We start from the raw sequence: 23,200 nt of genomic DNA on the forward strand, positions 1-23,200 counted from the left end.
ATCTTCAACCACACTAAGTTTGATCTCTTATACTACAGTACATGATACAAACACCAAGAAGGGGTTGATCACTTTGAACTTTGGACAATCTAAATTAAATAGCAAATTTGCAAGGCCAGGCTCCAAGAGTCCAAGAACACCCAATGGGCGGCCAATGCCACAGGCTCAAGCAGTAAAGCTGCAACTGCTTCATTCAGGCCATTGACACACTAAACTAATTATAATCTTCCTATAGTATAATCTTCTTTTGTTTTGCACTGGAGGACGAATTCTGCATTTCCTTCTTTACTCCATGAGATTCAAACCAATATGAGGAGTTGTGTTTCCATCTTAGCCTACAAACAACTTGTCGGCTGAACCATACCCACAGCCGTTCCACCGGCATGGCTACATGAAGCTTCGGCTGCTTGGTTCTTGTAACTGAGCTTCACATCATCCAGTGTGATCTTGCTACAAGGGTACCTAGAACTGCAGTCGAATTTTACAGCAACTTGTGTTGCTGATGTGCCGTGGATGTTTTGATATGTCACGTCACTAATTTGACCCGCGCAATGCTGCGGGGTTTTTTTTTCTTTCCCAAGTTTCATATGTAATAGATGAATACTCGCAATCTAAAAAACATCAACGTTACTTAGAATATGATTTGCTTAGTTGTTGATAATAGATTAACAACAAATGAGATACAACAAAAAATAAACTTTTTCCATGATTTGTAGAAATTTACAAATACAAAACAGAATAATTGTTCTTCCTTAAAAAAAAAAAAAGATATGGAAAAAAAAAAACTGATATGGCAAGATTGTAATTTCAATCAAAAGCAAGGGGCAAAAATGTATTTTCAATTAACAGTGTTAGGAACAGTGCTATGAACAGTGCTCTAGCAGCTTTAGTATACTAGAAAGTTTGCCCACGCTTTGCTGCGGGATTTGCTGCTATCAATGAATTAGAAGTATGTAATGGGAAAAAGCAATGATTACATATCAGTGGGAATATCGTTGTTGATTTGATAACATTACATAGCACAATTAGGTGTCAAAATCTGTACACTCGGTTTGGTTTGAACTTCTTGATTATGGTGGAGAAAATTTCTGGAAACCACATATCAGAAGTTCAGCTTGAGTGATTCCAGGGCCACCTTGTCGTGGAATTTTATCACCACCAGATACATCTATGATGTAAATAATATGGTCAGTCAACTCCCTGCTGAAGTTCGCAGCTAAATTATTTTCACCCAAACAAATCAAATTGGGAATTGTTTCAATCAAACATCAAAATATGACTATGAAAAAAGCTTGATGCAACCGTAGTTTATAACAAAACAGTCGATGGATGTTAGACGATGAAATATTTGGTACGATTCAGAAAACATAGGAATCCTAATTATATGGAATCATTGAACAATCACTGCTATCAACTTGTTTTAATAAAATTTACATCACTCGTTTTATAATCGCCTGACCAAATTGTTTCAAATTTGGCACCTCGTTGGACATGTATGACCGTGCATTGACAGACCAACATAAGGATACACTTAAGATAGAGAAAGATTAAAAAAATTCTTAAACACAGCCATGAAAATTGGGCGTAATATATAAAGGGCATATCAGCCTATACCACCTAATAATACAGGAATTTTTTGCAGGAAATTTAATCATCTCCCATCTAATTACATCATATATTTTTCTAAAATTACACTATCACCAATCACCAGTTATGAAAAACGTTGAGGACGGTATTGTATAATTGAGGAGAAAGATCAATCACAAACCAAATAAACAGAGGAAACCACCCTCACAAAGAATCAAAATTGAAAACCTGGTATCGACCTGAAATTAATCATTACGATACACTACCAATAAGCATAAAAATTAATTTATACCTTGAATATGTGAAGCATAGCAGTTCTTCTCCTCTTTTGGATTTCTCTGTCTCTTATGTCCTTCCTGTCTCCCCCTTCTTCTTATGTTTCTTCCTTTCTCCCCTCTGAAAACTCAAAAGCCACAACTATGCAAACGTACTATAATGAGAAATCAATCACACACAATCGAATATGGCTAATTGAATAATAGCACCAATATAATTTCTCAAAACTGAACTTACACAACAGAAAATCAAGAGCATAGCTAAAAAATTCACACTACTAAACATGACTCATCTTTGAAAATGTATTAAAAGCAATTGCTTGTAATGCTAACAAATTATATAATCCCAAAAAGTTAAAACTATCTGACCGGCCTGTACTTGAAGCTGGAGCTGCTTCAAATACTCAATTGCTTCATCCAGCATTGAAGCCTTATCAGTCTAACAAAAACAAAACCCCAGGGGTCGTCTTGGGTACCTTGGTGTTTGCCATACCCTTATTTTTTTATTTTTTTTTACTTTTAGTAAATTAATATAGTGGAGACCTACTGAACTGGTCAACAGGTTACCCAATTAAATATCGACATGTGTCATTTTTAAAAATAAAATTTATCATATTAACAACACACTCTTTCTTGATATGTAACATTGTTAAAAATCATGTAACAAGTATCGTCAAAATAATAAATTACACATAGTTGAACTACAATTACGACTTATGACAACAGTTGTTGTGGTTATTGTAATTGAGTGGTCAAAGATGTAAATATCATATTTGGACAACTTTTATCAAATTTAGAACCTTGATTATCAAGTGGAGAAGCTCCTTACAATACTGAGTTGTTACATATCTTTTGGTCTAATTTTAATTTTACCATGTTCACAACACAAATATTGTCGGAATTGTAAAATGGTTGGTAATCTTGTAAATGGTATAGTTTTTGAAGTAATTACTACAATCAGAACAAATGTTACCGCTTTTACACCAATAGTTGCGAGTTATATATGGTAAAATATGTAGTCATTGAGTAATTATTCCATTAATGATAAAAATATAAAGATTTACCACTTTGACAACAAATTTGTTGTTGCACTTGTTAAATTGTCCATAAATTAGTACATTAGTTTAGGTTGAGTGATTACTATAAATAGGACAAAAGTTACCGCTTTTACATCAATTATTGTGATTGTGGTAAAATGTGTAGTCATTGTAGTAATCATTTCATTAATGATAAAAACATAAAGATTTACCACTCTGACAACAAATTTGTTGTCATACTTGTTAAATTGTCTATAAATTAGTACATTAGTTTAGGTGGAGTAATTACTACAAATAGAACAAAAGTTACCGCTTTTACATCAAGTGTTGTGGGTTGTGATAAAATGTGTAGTCATTGTAGTAATAATTTCACTAATGATAAAAACATAAAGATTCATATATGTTCTATTTTATATAATATTTACCATTTTGAGGACACGTGGTAATTATAAAAAAATCCGCATTAAAGTAAATAAGGTCTTCGTTAGAGAAAAGTAGGTTCTCATTTGAGTAATTAAGTCCTAAAAGTGGTAATTGTAATAGGTTCTCATTAGAGTAAAGTAGATTCTCATTTGACTACATTTAAAACAAATATTATTTATTTTTACACTAATTATTGTCGTTGTCGTAAAATGCATGTAAAAAGAATTATATTTGGTTAAGGAAACTACTAATGATATAATTAATTGGTAATAAAGATTACTTAACTAATACTAATTTTGCGAACTTAGGTTAGAAGGTTTTTGTTTTTAATAAGAGAAAAACGTAATTTTCAATTGTGTAATTGTCCATTAATAACAAGCATTAATCAAGCATTAATTCACTAATAATAAAATTAATTAGTAATATAGACTATTTAACTAAAAGTAATTCGGTGAACCTAAGATAGAAGGTTCTTTTAATTTATTTTGAAAAAGGAAAAATCATAATTGTCAATTGATAATCAAACATTAATTGGCTTTATTGTTTTCACTATCTTTATTTTTTTCAATTCAATTAGTAGTTTTTTTTTTTTGTTGAGAATGAATTCAATTAGTAGTTTGTGTTACCAAAAAAATTAGAAAGGCTAAGGGCTAAACAAGTTACCAATTTGTTAAATATTTTGAACCATTGGATATATTACTAATTCAATGGTCCAAAATATTTAACAAAATGAGGGTATGGCAAACACCAAGATATCCAAGAATTCTCCCAAAACCCCATATCACTCATTTGAAAGATAAACTACACCAAAAAAAAAAAAAAATTTGTAGAAAATTTAAAAGCAGATAACCTTGTTAGAATTTGGAATCCGGCACTAGATCAACATCTTCACTTTTACTTTCAGCTTGTTTTTATTACGAGATTTGTTGTTGGTCTTATGTTTTTCAGCATGTGTGAGGCAATTCCGTAAACCCCATTTTATTATATAAACCTTATTATACTGCTAATGGATTATTTTTTTTTTTTTTTTTTTTTTGAGTTAAAAATAGTTGTTGCATTGCATTGGAGTTAAGCAATAGGATTACAATCGTAACTTAGAACATCTCTAAGTATAGCAGGAGCGTTGCCCTGCCAGTCCATATTTGCCACAGATTCATAAGCTTCGCTAGCTAGCTAATCTATGAGCCACTGCATTGGCAGTTCTCGCTGTGTGTCTGATAGAGATTTCCCCATTGTTCTGCAGCCCCATTCGATCGAATGTCATCAATTAGGTTCCCAAATTCCAGACTTAAATAATCTTGCATATGGATTTCAGTGACAGCAACTTGACAGTCAGTCTCCACAATACACTTCTCAACCTGCATAATCTGTAACAGCTGCAAACCCAATTTTAGAGCCAGTAACTCAACCTGCTTTGCAGAAGTAACATGGCTGACATGGTGAGCAAAAGCAGCAATAAACTGCCCATTTGAGTCTCGAAGCACACCTCCAACTCCTCCTTCAGTGTAGTTAGGCAGAAAAGCCCCGTCTACATTTAGTTTTAAAGTTCCCGGATTAGGTGCAGTCCATCTTTGTTTCGTGCGATTGGTTATAGGTTTAACAGTCGAGCTGTTGGCTTGTTGATACTCAAAATACCAAGCCATGGTTCCACACACAATGTTTTGTGCTGTCTGAGGTTTGCATTGCCACAGGGTGTCATTTCGATTCTTCCACAGCCCCCAAAACACCATGAGTAATTTCTGGAATACATCCACTTGGAGGTTCACTGCTTGCTCAAGCATCCATTCTTTGAAGTGAAAGATTGGCGATATGAAAGCCTGTAGATTGAATGGGGCCCCTGATATAATGTCCTTTGCAATAGGGCAGGCACAGAAGACATGTGCTACATCTTCCACAGGATGAGAGCATGAGATGCATTGAAGCTCACCCTGATAACCTTTGGACAGAAGTTTCGCCCTAGTCGGCAGGAGATCATGACATGCTCGCCAAACACAGTTCTGGACTTTACCTGGGACCCTTGCCTTCCACAGCCGTTGCCACAACAGTTTATAGGGGTCTCCAGTGGAGGTGGAGACAAGGACATTTGCCATCACCACAGTGCGTGCACACCAGTAGGCAGATTTAACAGAATATCCCCCTCGTTTTTCCGGCCTCCAAATCAATCGATCAGCTAGTATTCTCGAGCTCAAAGGAATGCACAATATGTTGTCAGCAACCTCATGAGGGAAGCAGCTATAAACTTTATCAGGGAGCCATGTTCGGGTGGTAGTATCGATCAGCTCCGACACTTTCTCAAGAACACATTGAGCAGGCTTGCGTAGCAAGTAACTAGGGCAGTCGGGAATCCATTTGTCCGCCCATATATTCACCTGTGATCCATCACCAATGTGCCAAGACACACCAGCTGATAAGACTGGTCTACTCTGAAGAATGCTACGCCATGAGAAGGATGGGTGATCCCCAACATCAGCTTCCCAAAAGGAGCAGTGTGGATGATACCTGGCTTTGTAAAGTTGTGCAATGAGGGACTGAGGATTCTTGAGTAGTCTCCAGCCTTGCTTGGCCAACATGGCTAGGTTGTAGGCATAGAGATTCTTGAAACCCAGTCCTCCTTCCTGCTTGGTTAAGCAAAGTCTCTCCCAGCTTCTCCAATGTATTTTCTTTTTATTGTCTGCATCTCCCCAGAAGAAATCTGCACAGAGCTGGTGTATATCATCACACAAAGCTTTGGGCAACAGATAGCAATTCATGGCATATAATGGCATGGTTTGGGCTACGGCCTTGATCAAAATCTCCTTGCCAGCTGAGCTTAGTAACTTGGACTTCCAAGTAATAAGTTTTTGTGTCAACTTCTCTTTGATATACGCAAAAATGGCTGTTTTGGATTTGCCTACTCTCAGTGGCAAACCTAAATACCTGTCATGCTCATCCACTCTATTTACCTGCAGAATAGAGGCTAGTTGGTATTGTGTAGTGGGGTGCACATTTCGACTGAAGACTACACTGCTCTTCTGATAATTTATTTTCTGTCCAGATGCCATTTCATATAGATTGAGTAGCTCTCTATAGCGTTGACATTCAATTGTAGATGCAGCCCCAAAGAAGAAACTATCATCTGCAAAGAGAAGATGATGAAGTGTAGGAGCACCCGGAGCCATATTCAAGCCTGTAATAAAACGTTCTTCCACAGACTTGGATATAAGATTGGAGAGTCCTTCAGCACAAAGAATAAATAAATAAGGAGAGAGGGGGTCTCCTTGTCTGATCCCTCGAGTGGGATAGATAATGTCTGATGGTTGGCCATTGAGAAGGATAGAGTACTGAACAGATGTGACACTCTTCATAACAATGTCAACCCAATGAGCCTCAAACCCCAACTTTAATAACATCGCCTTGAGAAAGCTCCATTCCAGTCTATCATATGCTTTGGAGATGTCCAGTTTCAAAGAAAAGAATCCCTCCTCTTGGCTTTTCAGATTATGCATAAAATGTGCGACTTCAGTGGCAACAAGTGTGTTATCCGAGATTAAGTGACCTGGGACATAAGCACTTTGCAAAGGGGAGATGATGGTAGGAACTGCTAATGGATTATTAAATGTACTAATGTCTTATATATACTTTACAAATCATGATCATTTCTTTTTATTATGTGATTAGTTTACATTTATAACATTTAGCAGGTTGCCATTTAAATTTGCAGGTCTATGATTGAAATATGAACAATTCGGGAGTAGACGAAGTTGAGGAGGAGATATTCTTACGAAGTGTACAACTTAATGCTCTGCTCATCCAACATTATTATATGAACTATGTTCATAAAACTCCTTGCATGGTATCTCTGCAAAAAAGTAATAAGTGGATAATGGAAGTATTACGAGGGAATGACAGTCGGTGTTACAATCAATTTAGAATGCAAAAGGACATATTTTATCGGTTATGTAGCGATTTGGAAGTCAAATTTGGGGTGTTGGGTTCAAATAGGACAAGTCATGTTGAAGTAGTGGGAATGCTATTGTGGTGCCTAGGACAGGGATGTGGAAATAGGTCAGTAGCAGAACGATTTCAACATTCTGGTGAAACTGTTTCTAGATATTTTGGAAAGGCTCTAGATCTTTTGTGTGAACTAGCTAAAGATATAATCAAGCCGCCAAATCCCGAATTTAATGGGGTTGCACCAGAGATAATGAGGGATAAGAGATACATACCGCATTTTAAGATATTTATGATATGTTACTTATAAATTATCAATTTCCTTAATTACTTATATTCGTTGAGAAATAACATCATTATTTACAGGATTGTGTTGGGGCTATCGATGGAGTGCATATTCCCGCTTCAATAGCTCCTCAAGATCAAATACCGTACATTGGTAGAAAAGGAATACCAACTCAAAACATTATGGCAGCATGTAATTTTGATATGCAATTTACCTTTGTATGTGCGGGTTGGGAAGGGCCTGCTCATGATACAAGAGTGTTTCTATCGGTTCTTCGAAATCCCAATTGGAATTTTCCTAAACCTCCACCAGGTAATATATTTAATTATAGTTTTTTTTTTTTGTAAATCTTTAATGCTATGAATGAAGTTTTGTCAAATTTTTAATATGTATTTATTTGACAGGAAAATATTATGTGGTAGATTCGGGATACCCTCAAATGAGTGGGTTTTTGGGACCTTACAAAGGTCCAAGACAACATTTTCAAGAATATCGTAGGCAAGAACCAAGAAATGAAAAAGAGGTATTTAACCAAGCACACTCTTCTCTTAGAAGCGTTATAGAACGCACATTTGGAGTTTGGAAAAAAAAAGTGGAAGATTTTAAAGGACATGCAAGGTTTTTCATTTGAGAAACAAGTGAAGATTGTCATTGCCACCATGACACTTCATAATTATATACGGAGACATGCAAATCATGATAGGCATTTTGTTCACGGTGAAAAAAGAGAAGGTGATGGGTCAAGTCATGGGATAGAGATGGATGATGATGTAGAAGAAGAATATCACGGTCATGATGCACAAGAAATGGAAATAATAAGAAATAGCATTACTCAAAGTTTGATGAGTGCGCGTAATAACTTGAACATTTGAATGTGTTACTCAAAGTTTTTTTGCCACTGACAGCACTTAAAAAAAGCCAGTTTACCAAACACTCAGCTACTTTTTCTCAGAAATAAGCAGAAGCCAGCTTTTCTGAAAAGCACAGCCATACCAAACATAGCCCTAACCGTCTTCAACTTTACTAGCAAACTGACCCGCGCAATGCTGCGGGGTTTTTTTTTTCCCAAGTTTCATATGTAATAGATGAATACTCGCAATCTAAAAAACATCAACGTTACTTAGAATATGATTTTCTTAGTTGTTGATAATAGATTAACAACAAATGAGATACAACAAAAAATAAACTTTTTCCATGATTTGTAGAAATTTACAAATACAAAACAGAATAATTGTTCTTCCTTAAAAAAAAAATGAAAGGATATGGAAAAAAAAAACTGATATGGCAAGATTGTAATTTCAATCAAAAGCAAGGGGCAAAAATGTATTTTCAATTAACAGTGTTAGGAACAGTGCTATGAACAGTGCTCTAGCAGCTTTAGTATACTAGAAAGTTTGCCCACGCTTTGCTGCGGGATTTGTTGTTATCAATGAATTAGAAGTATGTAATGGGAAAAAGCAATGATTACATATCGGTGGGAATATCGTTGTTGATTTGATAACATTACATAGCACAATTAGGTGTCAAAATCTGTACACTCGGTTTGGTTTGAACTTCTTGATTATGGTGGAGAAAATTTCTGGACAAAGGCGTAGCTACACACGGGCTCAGTTGGGCTACAGCCCACCCCAGATTTTGAAAAAACATAAATTTGTAGCTTAATTATGGTTTAACAGATTAAATATTAAAAATTAGCCCACCTCAAATTTCTAAACTTAGTCCATATGTTATTTCTTTTCTTATTTTAGTCATACACTAGTCTGCAGTCACATGCTCTGCAATTTTTTTTTTTTTTTAAAAGGTGGGGTAGTTATTGCAGGAGAAGTAGATTAACTGGTAGTTATTGCAGAGAGAAAAATATGGATTGTGGAATCATTTCTTTTTAATTTTCTTAATAAAAATCTATTTTATAATTGTCTTATTTATCCTTCTGATTTAATTTATTCTCAAAGTTTTTTAATCTTTCAGGGTTAAATCTGTTAAAATTTTCAATTTTGGCTAACAAAACATCTTCTCTTAATAATAGTATAGATATGTTATTATTTGCTTCGATTTTATTTTATTTTATTTTGTATTATGCTTTAAGAGGCATAGTCGCATAAAAATTTGTGTTTTTTTTTTGGTAAATTAGGTCTGAAAAAGAGCCAACTGAGAATTATAATACATATTCAATAATTAAAGATTTTTGCTTCTATTCAAGGGGGGTACAATTTGAGTAGGTGTGTTCTTTTGTCTTAAACTTTTGTTATCAAATTTCTATCGCACGTTATAATGTTGATTTTTTTGGTCATTTAGCTATTTGATTATTTAATATGTATTTAATATATAATGTAGTTTAATTTAAGAAAAGAATAAAACATATTACTTGTAAAACTTAAGGAAAAAAAAAATCTGAAAGCATTAGTAAACTTTTAAGAAAATAATTTTTTTTAGCCCACCCTATTTTAAAATCCTAGCTCCGCCATTGTTTCTGGAAACCACATACCAGAAGTTCAGCTTGAGTGATTCCAGGGCCACCTTGTCGTGGAATTTTATCACCACCAGATACATCTATGATATAAATAATATGGTCAGTCAGCTCCCTGCTGAAGTTCGCAGCTAAATTATTTTCACCCAAACAAATCAAATTGGGAATTGTTTCAATCAAACATCAAAATATGACTATGAAAAAAGCTTGATGCAACCGTAGTTTATAACAAAACAGTCGATGGATGTTAGACGATGAAATATTTGGTACGATTCAGAAAACATAGGAATCCTAATTATATGGAATCATTGAACAATCACTGCTATCAACTTGTTTTAATAAAATTTACATCACTCGTTTTATAATCTCCTGACCAAATTGTTTCAAATTTGGCACCTCGTTGGACATGTATGACCGTGCATTGACAGACCAACATAAGGATACACTTAAGATAGAGAAAGATTAAAAAAATTCTTAAACACAGCCATGAAAATTGGGCGTAATATATAAAGGGCATATCAGCCTATACCACCTAATAATACAGGAATTTTTTGCAGGAAATTTAATCATCTCCCATCTAATTACATCATATATTTTTCTAAAATTACACTATCACCAATCACCAGTTATGAAAAACGTTGAGGACGGTATTGTATAATTGAGGAGAAAGATCAATCACAAACCAAATAAACAGAGGAAACCACCCTCACAAAGAATCAAAATTGAAAACCTGGTATCGACCTGAAATTAATCATTACGATACACTACCAATAAGCATAAAAATTAATTTATACCTTGAATATGTGAAGCATAGCAGTTCTTCTCCTCTTTTGGATTTCTCTGTCTCTTATGTCCTTCCTGTCTCCCCCTTCTTCTTATGTTTCTTCCTTTCTCCCCTCTGAAAACTCAAAAGCCACAACTATGCAAACGTACTATAATGAGAAATCAATCACACACAATCGAATATGGCTAATTGAATAATAGCACCAATATAATTTCTCAAAATTGAACTTACACAACAGAAAATCAAGAGCATAGCTAAAAAATTCACACTACTAAACATGACTCATCTTTGAAAACGTATTAAAAGCAATTGCTTGTAATGCTAACAAATTATATAATCCCAAAAAGTTAAAACTATCTGACCTGTACTTGAAGCTGGAGCTGCTTCAAATACTCAATTGCTTCATCCAGCATTGAAGCCTTATCAGTCTAACAAAAACAAAACCCCATATCACTCATTTGAAAGATAAACTACACCCAAAAAAAAAAAAAATTGTAGAAAATTTAAAAGCAGATAACCTTGTTAGAATTTGGAATCCGGCACCAGATCAACATCTTCACTTTTACTTCAGTATGAAAAGAGGTCCATGTTGTTGCTAAATGTTGGTCAGCTTTGGGGTATTTCATTCACGTAAAGATTAACTCTGAAAGTTAAACAGCATCAAAACATTAAATTCATGCTTTAATAGCTAAACTCAAAACTGATAAAGTAATCTGGGGTTCACATCCAAAACCAATTGGCAATGGATGGAGTGGCCCAAACCCTTATAAACCCATAGGCAAGGTCCCATTTTTCCCATGTGGGATGTATATATTCTCAACACGCCCCCGCACGTGTGGCGAATTTTCAAGCCATACACGTGGACAACTTTGGGTGACGTGGAGCCCGTGTGGCCGTTAGGCATGCACATGTGGGTAACCTGGCTTTGATACCATTATAAAGTAATTTGGGGTTCACATCCAAAACCAATTGGCAATGAATGGAGTGGCCCAAACCCTTATAAACTCATAGGCAATGTCTCATTTTTCCCATGTGGGATGTATATATTCTCAACAAAAAGATCGAATACAGAATATTTTGGTGCACTGGTGGGTTTCACATATATTCTTAAAACACATCATGTACTACATACAGTATATCCTGCTTGTACTCGATCACCCACTTAATTATGTAGAAATAATTCCACTATCATCATTGTGCTATATGCATGCCATACAATGCAAGAATTCGTCTATGAAGTGATTTTTTTAAGAATTCGATCAGTAGCTTGAATTCAAAGGAACTAATTTGTTCGAAATATAGATGAACACCCTGAGGATTTATGGGCATTTTGTCTCCTACTTATTTATTGCATATACAATTCTCTTGGCCAATTCCCAGAAGACATTATTCTATATAACCGGATTTCGGTTCAGCAAATGATCACTACCCATATATATTCTTATTTCTTCGTCAACAGTACAAAAGCATGCACATCAATAAAAGTTTATATAGAAGAATAATATAATCATTTTGTTGGATCCGCACGGTTACAATACCTTGTTGAGCCTCCAATCCTCGATCCGTTTATTAAAGAATATATTGTTTTTCATGCATACATATGAACTTCTGCTTTTCAGTCTTTACTTTGCTTCCATGAGTTTAATGCATGATTTGGGGCTTCCACATGCTACATGCAGAATTGTTATGTTTTGACTTGACTATCATTATATGAACTTTTAAATGGATCAATAAGTTTTTTTTTTTTTGGCAGGAATTAATACAACACTAGACTAAAAAATTCGGCTACAAAAAAGAAATAAACCCAAACTAAATAAATCAAGAAAGACTCCAAAGGTCAAAATCAGGTGACCTCAAACCCGTAACCTTCTAAACAGGAACTCAATAAGGAGGCCGGAGAACGCATCAGCGTTAGCTACAGTGACGCAAAGAATGTTCAACTAAGCTGCATGATCTGACAAGAACGTAAGATCTTGAGTATCGATTTCAAAACATTCAAACATCTTTAAACCAAAAACATAAAGAAGAAGAAGAAGCAGTCTGACACCTCCTCTTCATCATATATAGTGAAAATCATGGCTTAAATTGGTCTCTCTTTATTGTCTAAGAGCAAGTGCACCCGTAGTCAAGAAAAGGCAAAGTCGAGAAGTCAAGAATTTGACCAGTCAAGTTACTATTCACTGCCACTGGACATAGGTTTACACCCGTTGTTTTTCTTGCCCGGTCAACACTGTTCACGTAATTCACTGTTCATATTACTGTTCACGTAGTTCACCATTGGATTTAGCTGAGCACATTACTGTTCATATATTACTGTTTATTGTACTGTTCTCATTTACTGTTCACTGTTCGTATTACTGTTTAAATTGGAATCAAAATCACTTAAGAAGCCAACCCAGCACTGCCAAGTGTCCTGCCTCTTTGCTTTTCTTCCTGACGTCACCCACGTTCCTCACAATATCAAGCTGGCAGCTCCATGACTTTGGGCAAGAAAAAAGTCACAGCCTTGCCCTTTTTTTTTTTACCTCAGTCATGCAAAGCCAAGCTTTGCCCAGTCAACCTTGGGCCGGTGGAAACTGGTTTTCTGCATAGCCAGGCAGCCACATCAACATTCCTTCTTTTTGCCCGGGCAATCCAACACTGGTGGACTTGCTCTAAGTTGTGTCTGATTGGTAAATTAATTATATAAAGAGCTTCGATCTTTAATTTTCATTTTTTTATTCAAGAAAAAAGAAGCTTATCATATGCAAAGGGTAAATATTGAAAAAAGGTTTTGAACTTGGAACCTGTTCACCTAACATCATGAATGTAATATCCATTGCAAAATTAATGCTGTTATGTATCCATGCATTATTGTTGGATATATAATACAACAATTTAGATAATGTACTAATTAGTAATTAATGTATTATCCAACAAAAATGTTCCTGCATGGAGAAGCAAATTCAAAACGACAAATTAGATCACTTTCCTAAGGAGGCATAGTCTTCAATTTTACAGAACCGTTTTGCGGTTTTTGCTTGAATGCATGTTACTTGTTTCAGGGATCGTTCCTTGTTCAGGCTATGTGTCACACCCCGAATTTTGAATAACCAATTCAAATCCGAAACATGAATAATAATAATTACAAAATAATGTTATGAATTTTTTTCTCAGAACAAACACACCACTCGCCACTCGAATATAAAATCTCGAAAAACCTCGAGTTCATTAATACATCTCACTCTTACAACGTAAAATTGTAAAGCTCTAAATGAGCATAACAAACCTCACAATAGAAGGAAATAAAGTAAATGCTGCAACTCTTAACCAGCTCGGCCTCCGCCCTGATTATCCTGACCTACAGGATTATCCGCTACACCGTTTGAATAGTGTACCGGGATTGCAACAACTCAAAACCCGGTAAGCTTTCTGAAAGCTCATATGAGTAAACAAGAAATGAACGGTTGATTTATTAAATCACAAATCTTTTAACTCAGGTAAACAACCAACAATCTCAACATCCACAAAGAAGACGTCAAACCAACTCACGTAAAACAACAAGGAATACATCCTCACAATCCCCTAACCTCAATATCACCTATGTGGTCTTTCCCACAACCTGCAAATATCACCACTGTGGTCTTTCCCACAACCTGCAAATATCACCACTGTGGACTTTCCCACAACACGTTAGATATCTAACTTCATTGCTACCTGACACCTTGGCCTAGGTCCAAGTAATCGACATACATCTCGGTTATTATTTAACCGTCGAACCTTAGACCATTTGGCCTTCAGAACCCTACATCATTGGACCTCTATACAACACATCAAGTCAACTATGATTTTCAAACATGAATTAGTCCATCAAAATCATCATATATAAATATGGCACAATACATTTCAATCCATATTATATCTAAAATCATCACAATTCCACACTCCTCAATGTCACACCATTCCATATATAATCATGTAAATATATATACGTAATCATCCACTCAGGAATGACCACTAATACCAAATATAGTTCATGTATAAGAATCGTGAAATTCATTTGTATAGTTAAAATAATTTTACTTACCTATGGACCATAGTTGATCAAGTCCATATGATTTAAAACAAATATTTATTCCATAAATATTTTCACACAATTACGACAAAATAAAGTAATTAAATGTACTCGGTTCGTAATATGAACCACGTGAGGTTTACTCACCTCCAAATTCCCGCTGCATCTTCTTAACAGTTCAAACAACAATTTCATGAATCGTCTGCCAAATCAGTCCGTCGATCACCATTCCAATATGATCTTAACTTAGCCAACAACTCATAAACATAATTAAACGATGATCCAACGGTCGGATCCTCACAGATCGCCCTTAGGATCATCCTCCCAAATTATCATGAAGATCCAACGGTCGGATCTTCTTGAATCGCCCTTACTAACCTCTCCATAATTTTATATGAAAATCTGACGGTCGGATTCTCACGAATCGCCTTCCGAATCACTATTTCACAATTATACGAAGATCCAACGGTCGGATCTTCGCCCATGACCACACAAAGTCATCGGGACAGTCATACGATCAACATATCAAAACTACAAGTCCATCAGACGGTCCGATCTTCACAGATCACAAATCGAACAATCGAAATCGATCGAAACGTAAAAAAATTCATAACTTAATCATACGATATCCAAAAATTGCGTATAACATATCGAATGATCGTATTGAAATATAGAATCTAAAATGCACAGAAAATGCTCTTGTGACCCCCGGAGGTGGCCGGAAAGGGCCGCCGGAGTTCGTGGCAGAGCCGCCGCCGACCACCACCAATGGTGTTGGGGCCGGGCTGCTCTTCTTCATCTCATCAAGCTTAACAACTTTCCTAACTAGCATGTAAGCTGGAAATGACTGGAAGGGGTCGAAATTACCTAGAACCCGTCGAGGTGGCCGGAAAACTTGCAGAAACCGGCGAGCTCCAGTTCGACGTAAAAACTTCCACCACTCTCCTCGATACCTGATTACACGCATTTCTATGCATGCAATTGTATCTAAAACACTAGAAATAAGCTAATCCCTAAGTCAATTGATATGTGATTAATCCATTTTTATTTATATTGTAGAAAATAAGTGGAGTTGCGGAAATCGAGTTAAAACGATGCAAAATTGGAGCAAAATGGAATTTCGATAAAGACGTGGTCAATCGTAGTCAACAATTAATTAAATGGAAGAAAGAATTGGTAATTATGTTTAATTACCAAGAGGTGGGTCACGTGGGTTGTAAGGAAGCAGCCAAGAAGCATGATTAATTAAGGAGGGTGAAATTTGCACACCTAAAATTGCAAATCACACACCCTCTCATTTTTTTAATAATATTTCATGTTACCTATTTTGGCACTTCCTAAAACACCCTCAGTCAGATTTCTTTTCTTTTCTTTTGCTTTTGGCTCTTTTCTCCCCCTCTCTTTCTCTTTCTTCCCCTCTCTTCCAGATCACGACCCAAGGTCCCAAAACTCTCACTTTTCTTTCTTTCTTCTCCAAACAGCTGCAGGCTCTCTTCTCCATTGAAATTTTACCAATCTCAACCCTTCGTCTTTCCAAACAGGTCACAATCCCAACTTTTCTCTTTACTATCTCACTATATCTACTCTAATTTCATGTTTAATTTTGCTTTTCTCTTCTGCAATTCCATCATTGTTACTGTTCATTATCTTCTAGCTCATATCAAATTGCACAAGTTTCTTTCTTTATGATTTGTGGGTAATATGTTTGCTAATAAATTGAGAAATTTGGAGTCTTTAATGCTTTTCGATATCTTTTGAATTAGGTTAAATTGAAAAACTTGGGTTGCTTTTATGCCCAAAATCAGCTGCTGTGTACAATGGAAGAAGATGATGGGTTCCAAATTTTTATGTCTTCAGATGATATGGAAGAAGACTTACAATCAAATCACCCGTCTAGTATCACTGAAGTCCCCATTGTCAATGGTAAGCATTATGTGCTATCACTTTTATTATGTTTAGAGCTAATTATTTTGTCCTTTAATTTTTGAACCTATTGTCTCTTGTCCTTTAATTTTTGAACCTACTTTTCAACCTCACAAAGGTCGTCCGGTAGGATCAAATAAAAGAAAGGAAACTAGCTCTACAAAGCGGGAACCTTCATATTTTGAGATAGTGGAGAAGGCACCTCGAAAATGTAGTGGCTGCGGTAATATTGGCCATTATCGTAACAAGTGTCCATCAATTAATAAGTCTACCGCTCTAGGAACACAATGAGATAAAGCTTCCAGCTTCTTTTGGGTTAGTCAGAATTTTTTGTTTATTTTCTTTCTTTCTTTTGGTTGATGCATTATGATTTTTTTGTTATGCATTCTGAGGAATTCTGAATTGGTTGCTAACTTGCTGTTTTTTGTTATGCATTATGAGGTTAGGCAAACTGAATTATGTGAGTCACTTTGTTTGCTGGATTAGCCCCTCATTCTTGAGTGGTGTCAGTAACCCCCAAATCGGTAAAGCTAACATATAAAATTAAAAAAGTCTTTTAACAGTAGATAAATTAGAAAAATGGACTCATCCTAACATATATGCTTCTAAAGACTTCTACTCGACCCCTCTAAGAACCGTTCTGCATCCTAGCCATTTTACATGGTAACCATTTTTGCGTCAATCCTTAACAACATAGGAAACTTCTATTATCAATTGTGCTAATGGGCTTTGGAGCAGAGGTGGGAATTAGGTGGATGTTAGTCCAAACCTTGGTAGACAAAACTACAGTATCAGTAAGTAATGAATGAGTCAACTATATATATACCTTGTGTTATTAAAAGAGAAGAGCACAAATGAATAATACTAAATCTGCAAAAGAACAATTTGTGCCTATGGAGGAGTGGAGATGGAACAGAAGTAATGCATCAGTAGGAGTTTTTGATCAGTTAAGAGTTTTTATAAGATATTATCACTGAATACCAGAAATTTTCTCCAATCTGCAGCATGTGATGCTTACTAGATAAGTTGGGTACTTAGGTTATATGCTTGACTCCTATTTTAGTGTTATTGGTCCTATTTTATTGACATAGAATAAACTATGTACTTAACATTGATCATCTTGTGATGTGGTAATTGGTGGTATGTATTGATTGGATTGTTGTCTCAATTAAGTTTACTTTGTCTGCATTTTGCTTCTTTGTGCAGAGAGCAAGAAATTTACTAGGGGATTTGCTCTAGAAACTTTTTGTGCTCTGGAAGCTTTTTGTGCAGCATGGCTTGGACTACATTCTTTTTGTATCTCTCTCACAACATAGGAGAGTTTTGTAGATGACGTATTACTAGGGGATTTGAGCTATGTAATTGGTAGAAAAAGTTTAGGATTTGAGCTCGCTTTGAGCTATGTATCTTTTAAAGTCATCAATGGATGTTGCTTCAGCAATGCATCTTTGCATACATTTATCATTTGATTGAAGACAAGAAAAGCACACACATTAACAGTAACATAGGTTACATGGAACATGACCAATTGAATATCTAGAAAGACAAAGGGTTGAGATTGGTAAAGTTTGAATGGAGAAGAGAGCCAACAGTTGTTTGGAGAAGAAAGAAAGAAAAGTGAGAGTTTTGGGACCTTGGGTCGTGGTCTGGAAGAGAGAGGGGGAGAAAAGAGCCAAAAAGCAAAAGAAAAGAAAAAAATCTGACTGAGGGTGTTTTAGGAAGTGCCAAAATAGGTAACATGAGATATTATTAAAAAAATGAGAGGGTGTGTGATTTGCAATTTTAGGTGTGTAAATTTCACCCCTCTTAATTAAACAACATATTTAATTGTTTTGTTTAATTAACAAAAGGAGAGCACGTGGGCTTGACAAAAGGCATAATTGATTTATTCTTCCTTCTCTCCCACATTTGGTTACCACGTGTCCCTTACCCTCTTCTGAACCAACATCAACCACTCATCAACCCATTCTCTCCTCTCTCTTGATCTATATATATAGCAGCAACCCTATTCATTCCAGAAGATACCTGAGCAGCAGCGCCGCACAGTACCAAAAACAGAGGCAGCCCTTTGGGCTGCTCTCTTCTCCCATCTTCTTCCTCCATTTTTCATTTTCCAAATTTTCTTTAGTTTTAATTTAGGAATTTGAAGGGCTACTCACCCAAAGCTTCAAGGATCCATCAATGAGCTCAATCTCTACAAGATTCAAGATTTGGGTATTTTGTGGGGTTGTAATTCAAGGCTAGTCATGCTAGCTTCATAGCTATTTGTAACTATCTTTGTTTTCTCCTACACTTTTCTACTCTTTGCTATTTGAAATTTGAATTTTGTAATTTTGATGTTCATGAATATGGGTTGTGAGTAGTTACTTTTGGGAGCTAGGGTTTCTAACTCTAGCTCAATTTTGATGTAATGAACATATTTTTCAAGTGATAAATAATGTATTTTCATATGGGTGCACTCTAATTACTATGTTAATTAATTCTTGATGCATAAATTTTAGGGAATTGACCATTCTCTTTGTTATGTTTTGAGATTTGTGATGTGTGATACAATTGGTGGTTCTTTTGTTCACTAGCTTCATGTAATTAGTGTGGTGTGTCAAGTAGTTGCTTAATCGAGAATGAATCATTGCCTAAGTTTCTATTTTCTTCTGCCCTTCGCCTTTAATCCTAGACGTTGTGGCCCTAACAAGGCATAATGATTAGGGTTAGAGAGTTCATTCTTGCCTTAACCGGAAGAATGAATACCAAATAAAAGAAATTGACTTAGTGGCCTGACCCGGCATTAGGTAGAGAACTAAGCAATAGTTAAATTTTAGGTTGTAACTATTGCATGCTTAAATCCCTAATTTCTAGAGCTCTAGGCCTTTAGTTCATGTTTTGGTAGCCCTACTAAGGTACTAACTGATGAATTAGAGAGTTCATATTAACCGAAAATGTGAATACCCTTAAGGAAATTCGGCTTAGTGGCCTTGACCGGCATTAAGTACGGGATTTGGTTCTCATGAAAATATGTTTGTTTGCTTGAAATGTGTTCGTTGCATTGAAATTGCTAGAGAGTGATCCCTAGTACCCAAAATCTATCTCTCTTTTACTTTTCTTCATTTTTAATTGTTGTTGTAATACCCCGAAAAATCCAAATTAAATTCTGTGGATTTTTAGAAATGATTTCACGATAGTGGGAGCGAGTACGAGGCTCGGAGGAATTGTGGAATTAGTTCGAACGATTAATTTTCGAAAAAACGAACGTTATTTAGGGGGTCTCAAAAAGTGACTTTTTATACATTGGGAATTTGGGAAAACTTCCTTCATGAAAGTTGTAGAGGACATTAAACCGAGTGCGTGCATATGTGGTACGTAAAAATCGGAGTTCGTATGCGAAAGTTATAAGCAAAATATGAAAGTTACTGTTTATGGTAGATTGGTATAAATTTGAAATGTTACTGTAGCCAGGTAACTTTTCTTTCTTTTCTCTCTCCTTCCCCCGTGCTCTCTCAGTCTCTCTCTTCTGCAACTCTCTCTTTCTCTCTTCTGCAACCTCCTCTTTCACCACCTCTAGACCACCAAATGGCGAGCTGCGAGCATCGATAGACTCGTCTCTTCCTCCTTATCACGCATGTGGGAGTTGTTTACGACGATTTGGCCGGAAATGTGGAGATCGAAGCCAACATTTTTACTGTAGCAAATTAGTCAACGCCGATTTCCGGCCACCTCCAGTCATAAACCCAGGTCCATTAGAAGCGCCTTAAGCCGCTCTTCATGCTCGCCAAGTCTCATAACCCAGATCGAAGCATGGAGGAAGAAAGCATAATTGGAAAATTTCACTGTACATCGGAGTGCTTAATTGTTCGGCTACTTCAAGGTATTTTCTGACTTTGTCACAGTTGAGAAAGTGATTGGAAATGTTGAGATGATGCTGTGGATGAAATTTGGTGGCCAGAGGAGGTGGTTGACCGCCGCGTTGACCGCCGTTGACCGCCCACTGACCGCCGCTTGTGGCGGCGTATTCGACCATATTTTGAGTTTTTATTATCTAGGTGATGATCTACGCATCCTTACGAGCGTTTTGATATATTACAAGGTCATTTTAGAAAACGTTGATAAATAGTGAATTTATGTTTTGACGTTACTATTTAACGTTTTTACGTTTTATCTTCGGTTTACGATCTGTGAGGATCTGACCATCGGTTTTACTTCAAATTTGGATATGATGATCTTATGACTGTCCCAGTGGCTTTGTGTGGTCATGGGCGAAGATCCGACCGTTGGATCTTCGTATAAATGTAAAACAATGATTCGGAAGGCGATTCGTGAGAATCCGACCGTCAGATTTTCGTATAATTTTATGGAGATGTTTGTTAGAGTGATTCAAGAAGATCTGACCATTGGATCTTTGTGATAATTTTGGAGGATGATCCTAAGGGCGATCCGTGAGGATCCGACCGTTGGATCATCGTATAATTTTGATCCGACCGTTGGATCATCGTATAATTTTGATCCGACCGTTGGATCATCGTATAATTAGGATCCGACCGTTGGATCATCGTATAAATTCGATCTGACCGTTGGATCATCATTAAATTAGAATCCGACCGTTGGATTTCCGTATATGTGTGGTTTATGAATGATTGCTAAGTTAAGATCGTATCTGACTAGGTGATTGACGGTTTGAGTTGGTGGACGATTGTGGATCGTATTTTGAGCTGAATTGAAGACGCAGCGGGATTATCGAGGTGAGTAAACCTCACGTGGTTCATATTACGAACCCAATACAATTAATTGCTTTATTTTGTTGCAATCATATGAACTATTGTTGGTGTTACTAGACATTCCTGTGTGAATGTCTGTATATATATTATTACGTGAAATAATATGTATTGTTGGAGTTGTGTTGAGTTATTGTTGAGAAACAATATATTGTGAGAGATATTGAGTTTATTGTTGAGAAACAATATATTGTGAGAGGTGTTGAGTTTTATTGTTGAGGAACAATAAATTGTTGTGATCTGTGGAGATCACTAGGTCACGAGGTGACCATGGCATCTATTAGTGAATCACGCTCTCGTACCGGGCTGGTGGTTATTAATAGTATTAAATCGTAATCACGTCTGTGGCCGGACGAGTGGTTACGTTCAGTTAGAGCTCTAGTCTGTCTGCCAAATGTGGAGTGAACTTATGAGTGAAATTGAGAGTAACTCATAAGTGTCAATATATATATGGTAACCTTATGAGGGAAATTGAGAGTAACTCATAAGGGTCTATATATATATATGAGTCTGTCTACCAAATGTTGGGAAATCTTATGAGCGAATTTGAGAGTAACTCATAAGTGTCTATATATATATATGAGAGTGAGTGATCTTATGAGCTAAATTGAGAGTAACTCATAAGTGTCTATATATATATATGAGAGTGAGTGATCTTATGAGCTAAATTGAGAGTAACTCATAAGTGGCTATATATATATATGAGAGTGAGAAAGTAACGTGGGTTTGTGGTAGTCTTGAAATCTAATAAATCAACAGTTCTTTCTTGTTTACTCATACTGGCTGTAAAAAGCTTACCGGGTTTTGTGTTGTTGCAACTCCCGGTACACTATTCAAATTGTGTAGCGGGTAATCCTACAGGACAGGAGAACCAGGACGGTGATCGTGCGGTTAGAGCAATTGTTAGAGTTTTACAACAATTGTAAGTTGTGAGGTGTGTTATGCTCATTTGAGCTTTATAATATATTGTGAGAGTGAATTGTAATAATGAACTCGAAGTTTCGAGATTTGGTTTTTTGTAATTGTAATTATTCAGGTTTCGGATTTGAATTTATTATTCAAAATTCGGGGCGTGACAGTTTGGTATCAGAGCGTAAGGTGCATATTTGGTGATGTGTCAATACCTTCCGAGTGATGGCCCGTCTGCAGCGGATCCCCATCGTGTGCTCTTCGGTATTGGCTAAGTCATTGGGTATGCGTGAGTGTTGGGAGTTGTTTAGGCCGCTAGGTCGTTTAGGGAACGTGAATACCTTCCCTATAGTATTGACTTGGTTAATATGAATTTGTATTTGACTTATACTGTGTTTTAAGTGTTATACATGTCTTAGCCAAGCATACTATACTCCTTAGGTGATGGAGATTCGAAGGGGTTGTACTTAGAACCTTACAGTTGTCTTGTAGGTTCGTATTGGAATAAGTTCAGTGGCCGCGAGTTACAATCCTTGAGGAATAGGAACCTCTTGATTCAACTCTGTTAAGTCAACGAGGATTGTTTTATGGAAATGAGGTTCTTTTGATTGTTGAAGTGTTTGGTTGAAGACATGGTGTGGACCTATGCACGTACCTAGTGTGGATACGAGTATGAATTGTTATAAATTTTGTCTTCTTAAGTTGGACGTACAGATGTTTAGATGAGGTGTACGTATCAAGGATTAGATATCTTGTTTT

The 23,200-nt window shown here is 36.2% G+C and overlaps 1 protein-coding gene and 2 long non-coding RNA genes across 4 annotated transcripts; 2 read left to right on the forward strand and 1 right to left on the reverse strand.

Annotated features, from left to right (window-relative positions):
• Positions 1 to 10,810: 10,810 nt before the first annotated feature.
• Positions 10,811 to 11,474, reverse strand: LOC133732674 (transcription factor LRL1-like). Of its 2 annotated transcripts, none has more exons than XM_062160259.1 (3): positions 11,308 to 11,462; positions 11,152 to 11,217; positions 10,811 to 10,903 (listed from the first exon to the last, which is right to left on the reverse strand). In XM_062160259.1, exons 1-3 carry the CDS (start codon positions 11,413 to 11,415, stop codon positions 10,853 to 10,855), a joined length of 225 nt encoding a protein of 74 aa, XP_062016243.1. In that variant the 5' UTR covers positions 11,416 to 11,462; the 3' UTR covers positions 10,811 to 10,852. The 2 variants fall into 2 exon arrangements, with proteins under 2 accessions (XP_062016243.1, XP_062016238.1); XM_062160254.1 differs by having other exon boundaries at positions 10,838 to 10,924; positions 11,308 to 11,474.
• A 4,620-nt stretch (positions 11,475 to 16,094) lies between these two features.
• Positions 16,095 to 18,221, forward strand: LOC133729243 (uncharacterized). The gene is made up of 4 exons (XR_009856326.1): positions 16,095 to 16,384; positions 16,607 to 16,766; positions 16,885 to 17,081; positions 17,973 to 18,221. It is a non-coding gene; the product is annotated as an uncharacterized LOC133729243 (long non-coding RNA).
• Positions 18,222 to 19,893: 1,672 nt separating this feature from the next.
• LOC133729467 (uncharacterized) lies at positions 19,894 to 22,734 on the forward strand. Its single transcript, XR_009856391.1, has 3 exons — positions 19,894 to 20,628; positions 21,423 to 21,499; positions 22,379 to 22,734. It is a non-coding gene; the product is annotated as an uncharacterized LOC133729467 (long non-coding RNA).
• Positions 22,735 to 23,200: the final 466 nt, after the last annotated feature.

The sequence above is a fragment of the Rosa rugosa genome, chromosome 1, assembly GCF_958449725.1.
Source record: "Rosa rugosa chromosome 1, drRosRugo1.1, whole genome shotgun sequence".
Classification (NCBI taxonomy): domain Eukaryota; kingdom Viridiplantae; phylum Streptophyta; class Magnoliopsida; order Rosales; family Rosaceae; genus Rosa; species Rosa rugosa.

Coding starts and splice junctions, on each gene's coding strand:
- LOC133732674 (XM_062160254.1), bottom strand. CDS start 11,415: ATGAAATACCCCAAAGCTGACCAACATTTAGCAACAACATGGACCTCT. Junction 11,218..11,307: donor GGATTCCAAATTCTAACAAG/GTTATCTGCTTT, acceptor TGTTTTTGTTAG/ACTGATAAGGCTTCAATGCT. Junction 10,925..11,151: donor AGCTCCAGCTTCAAGTACAG/GTCAGATAGTTT, acceptor ACGTTTGCATAG/TTGTGGCTTTTGAGTTTTCA.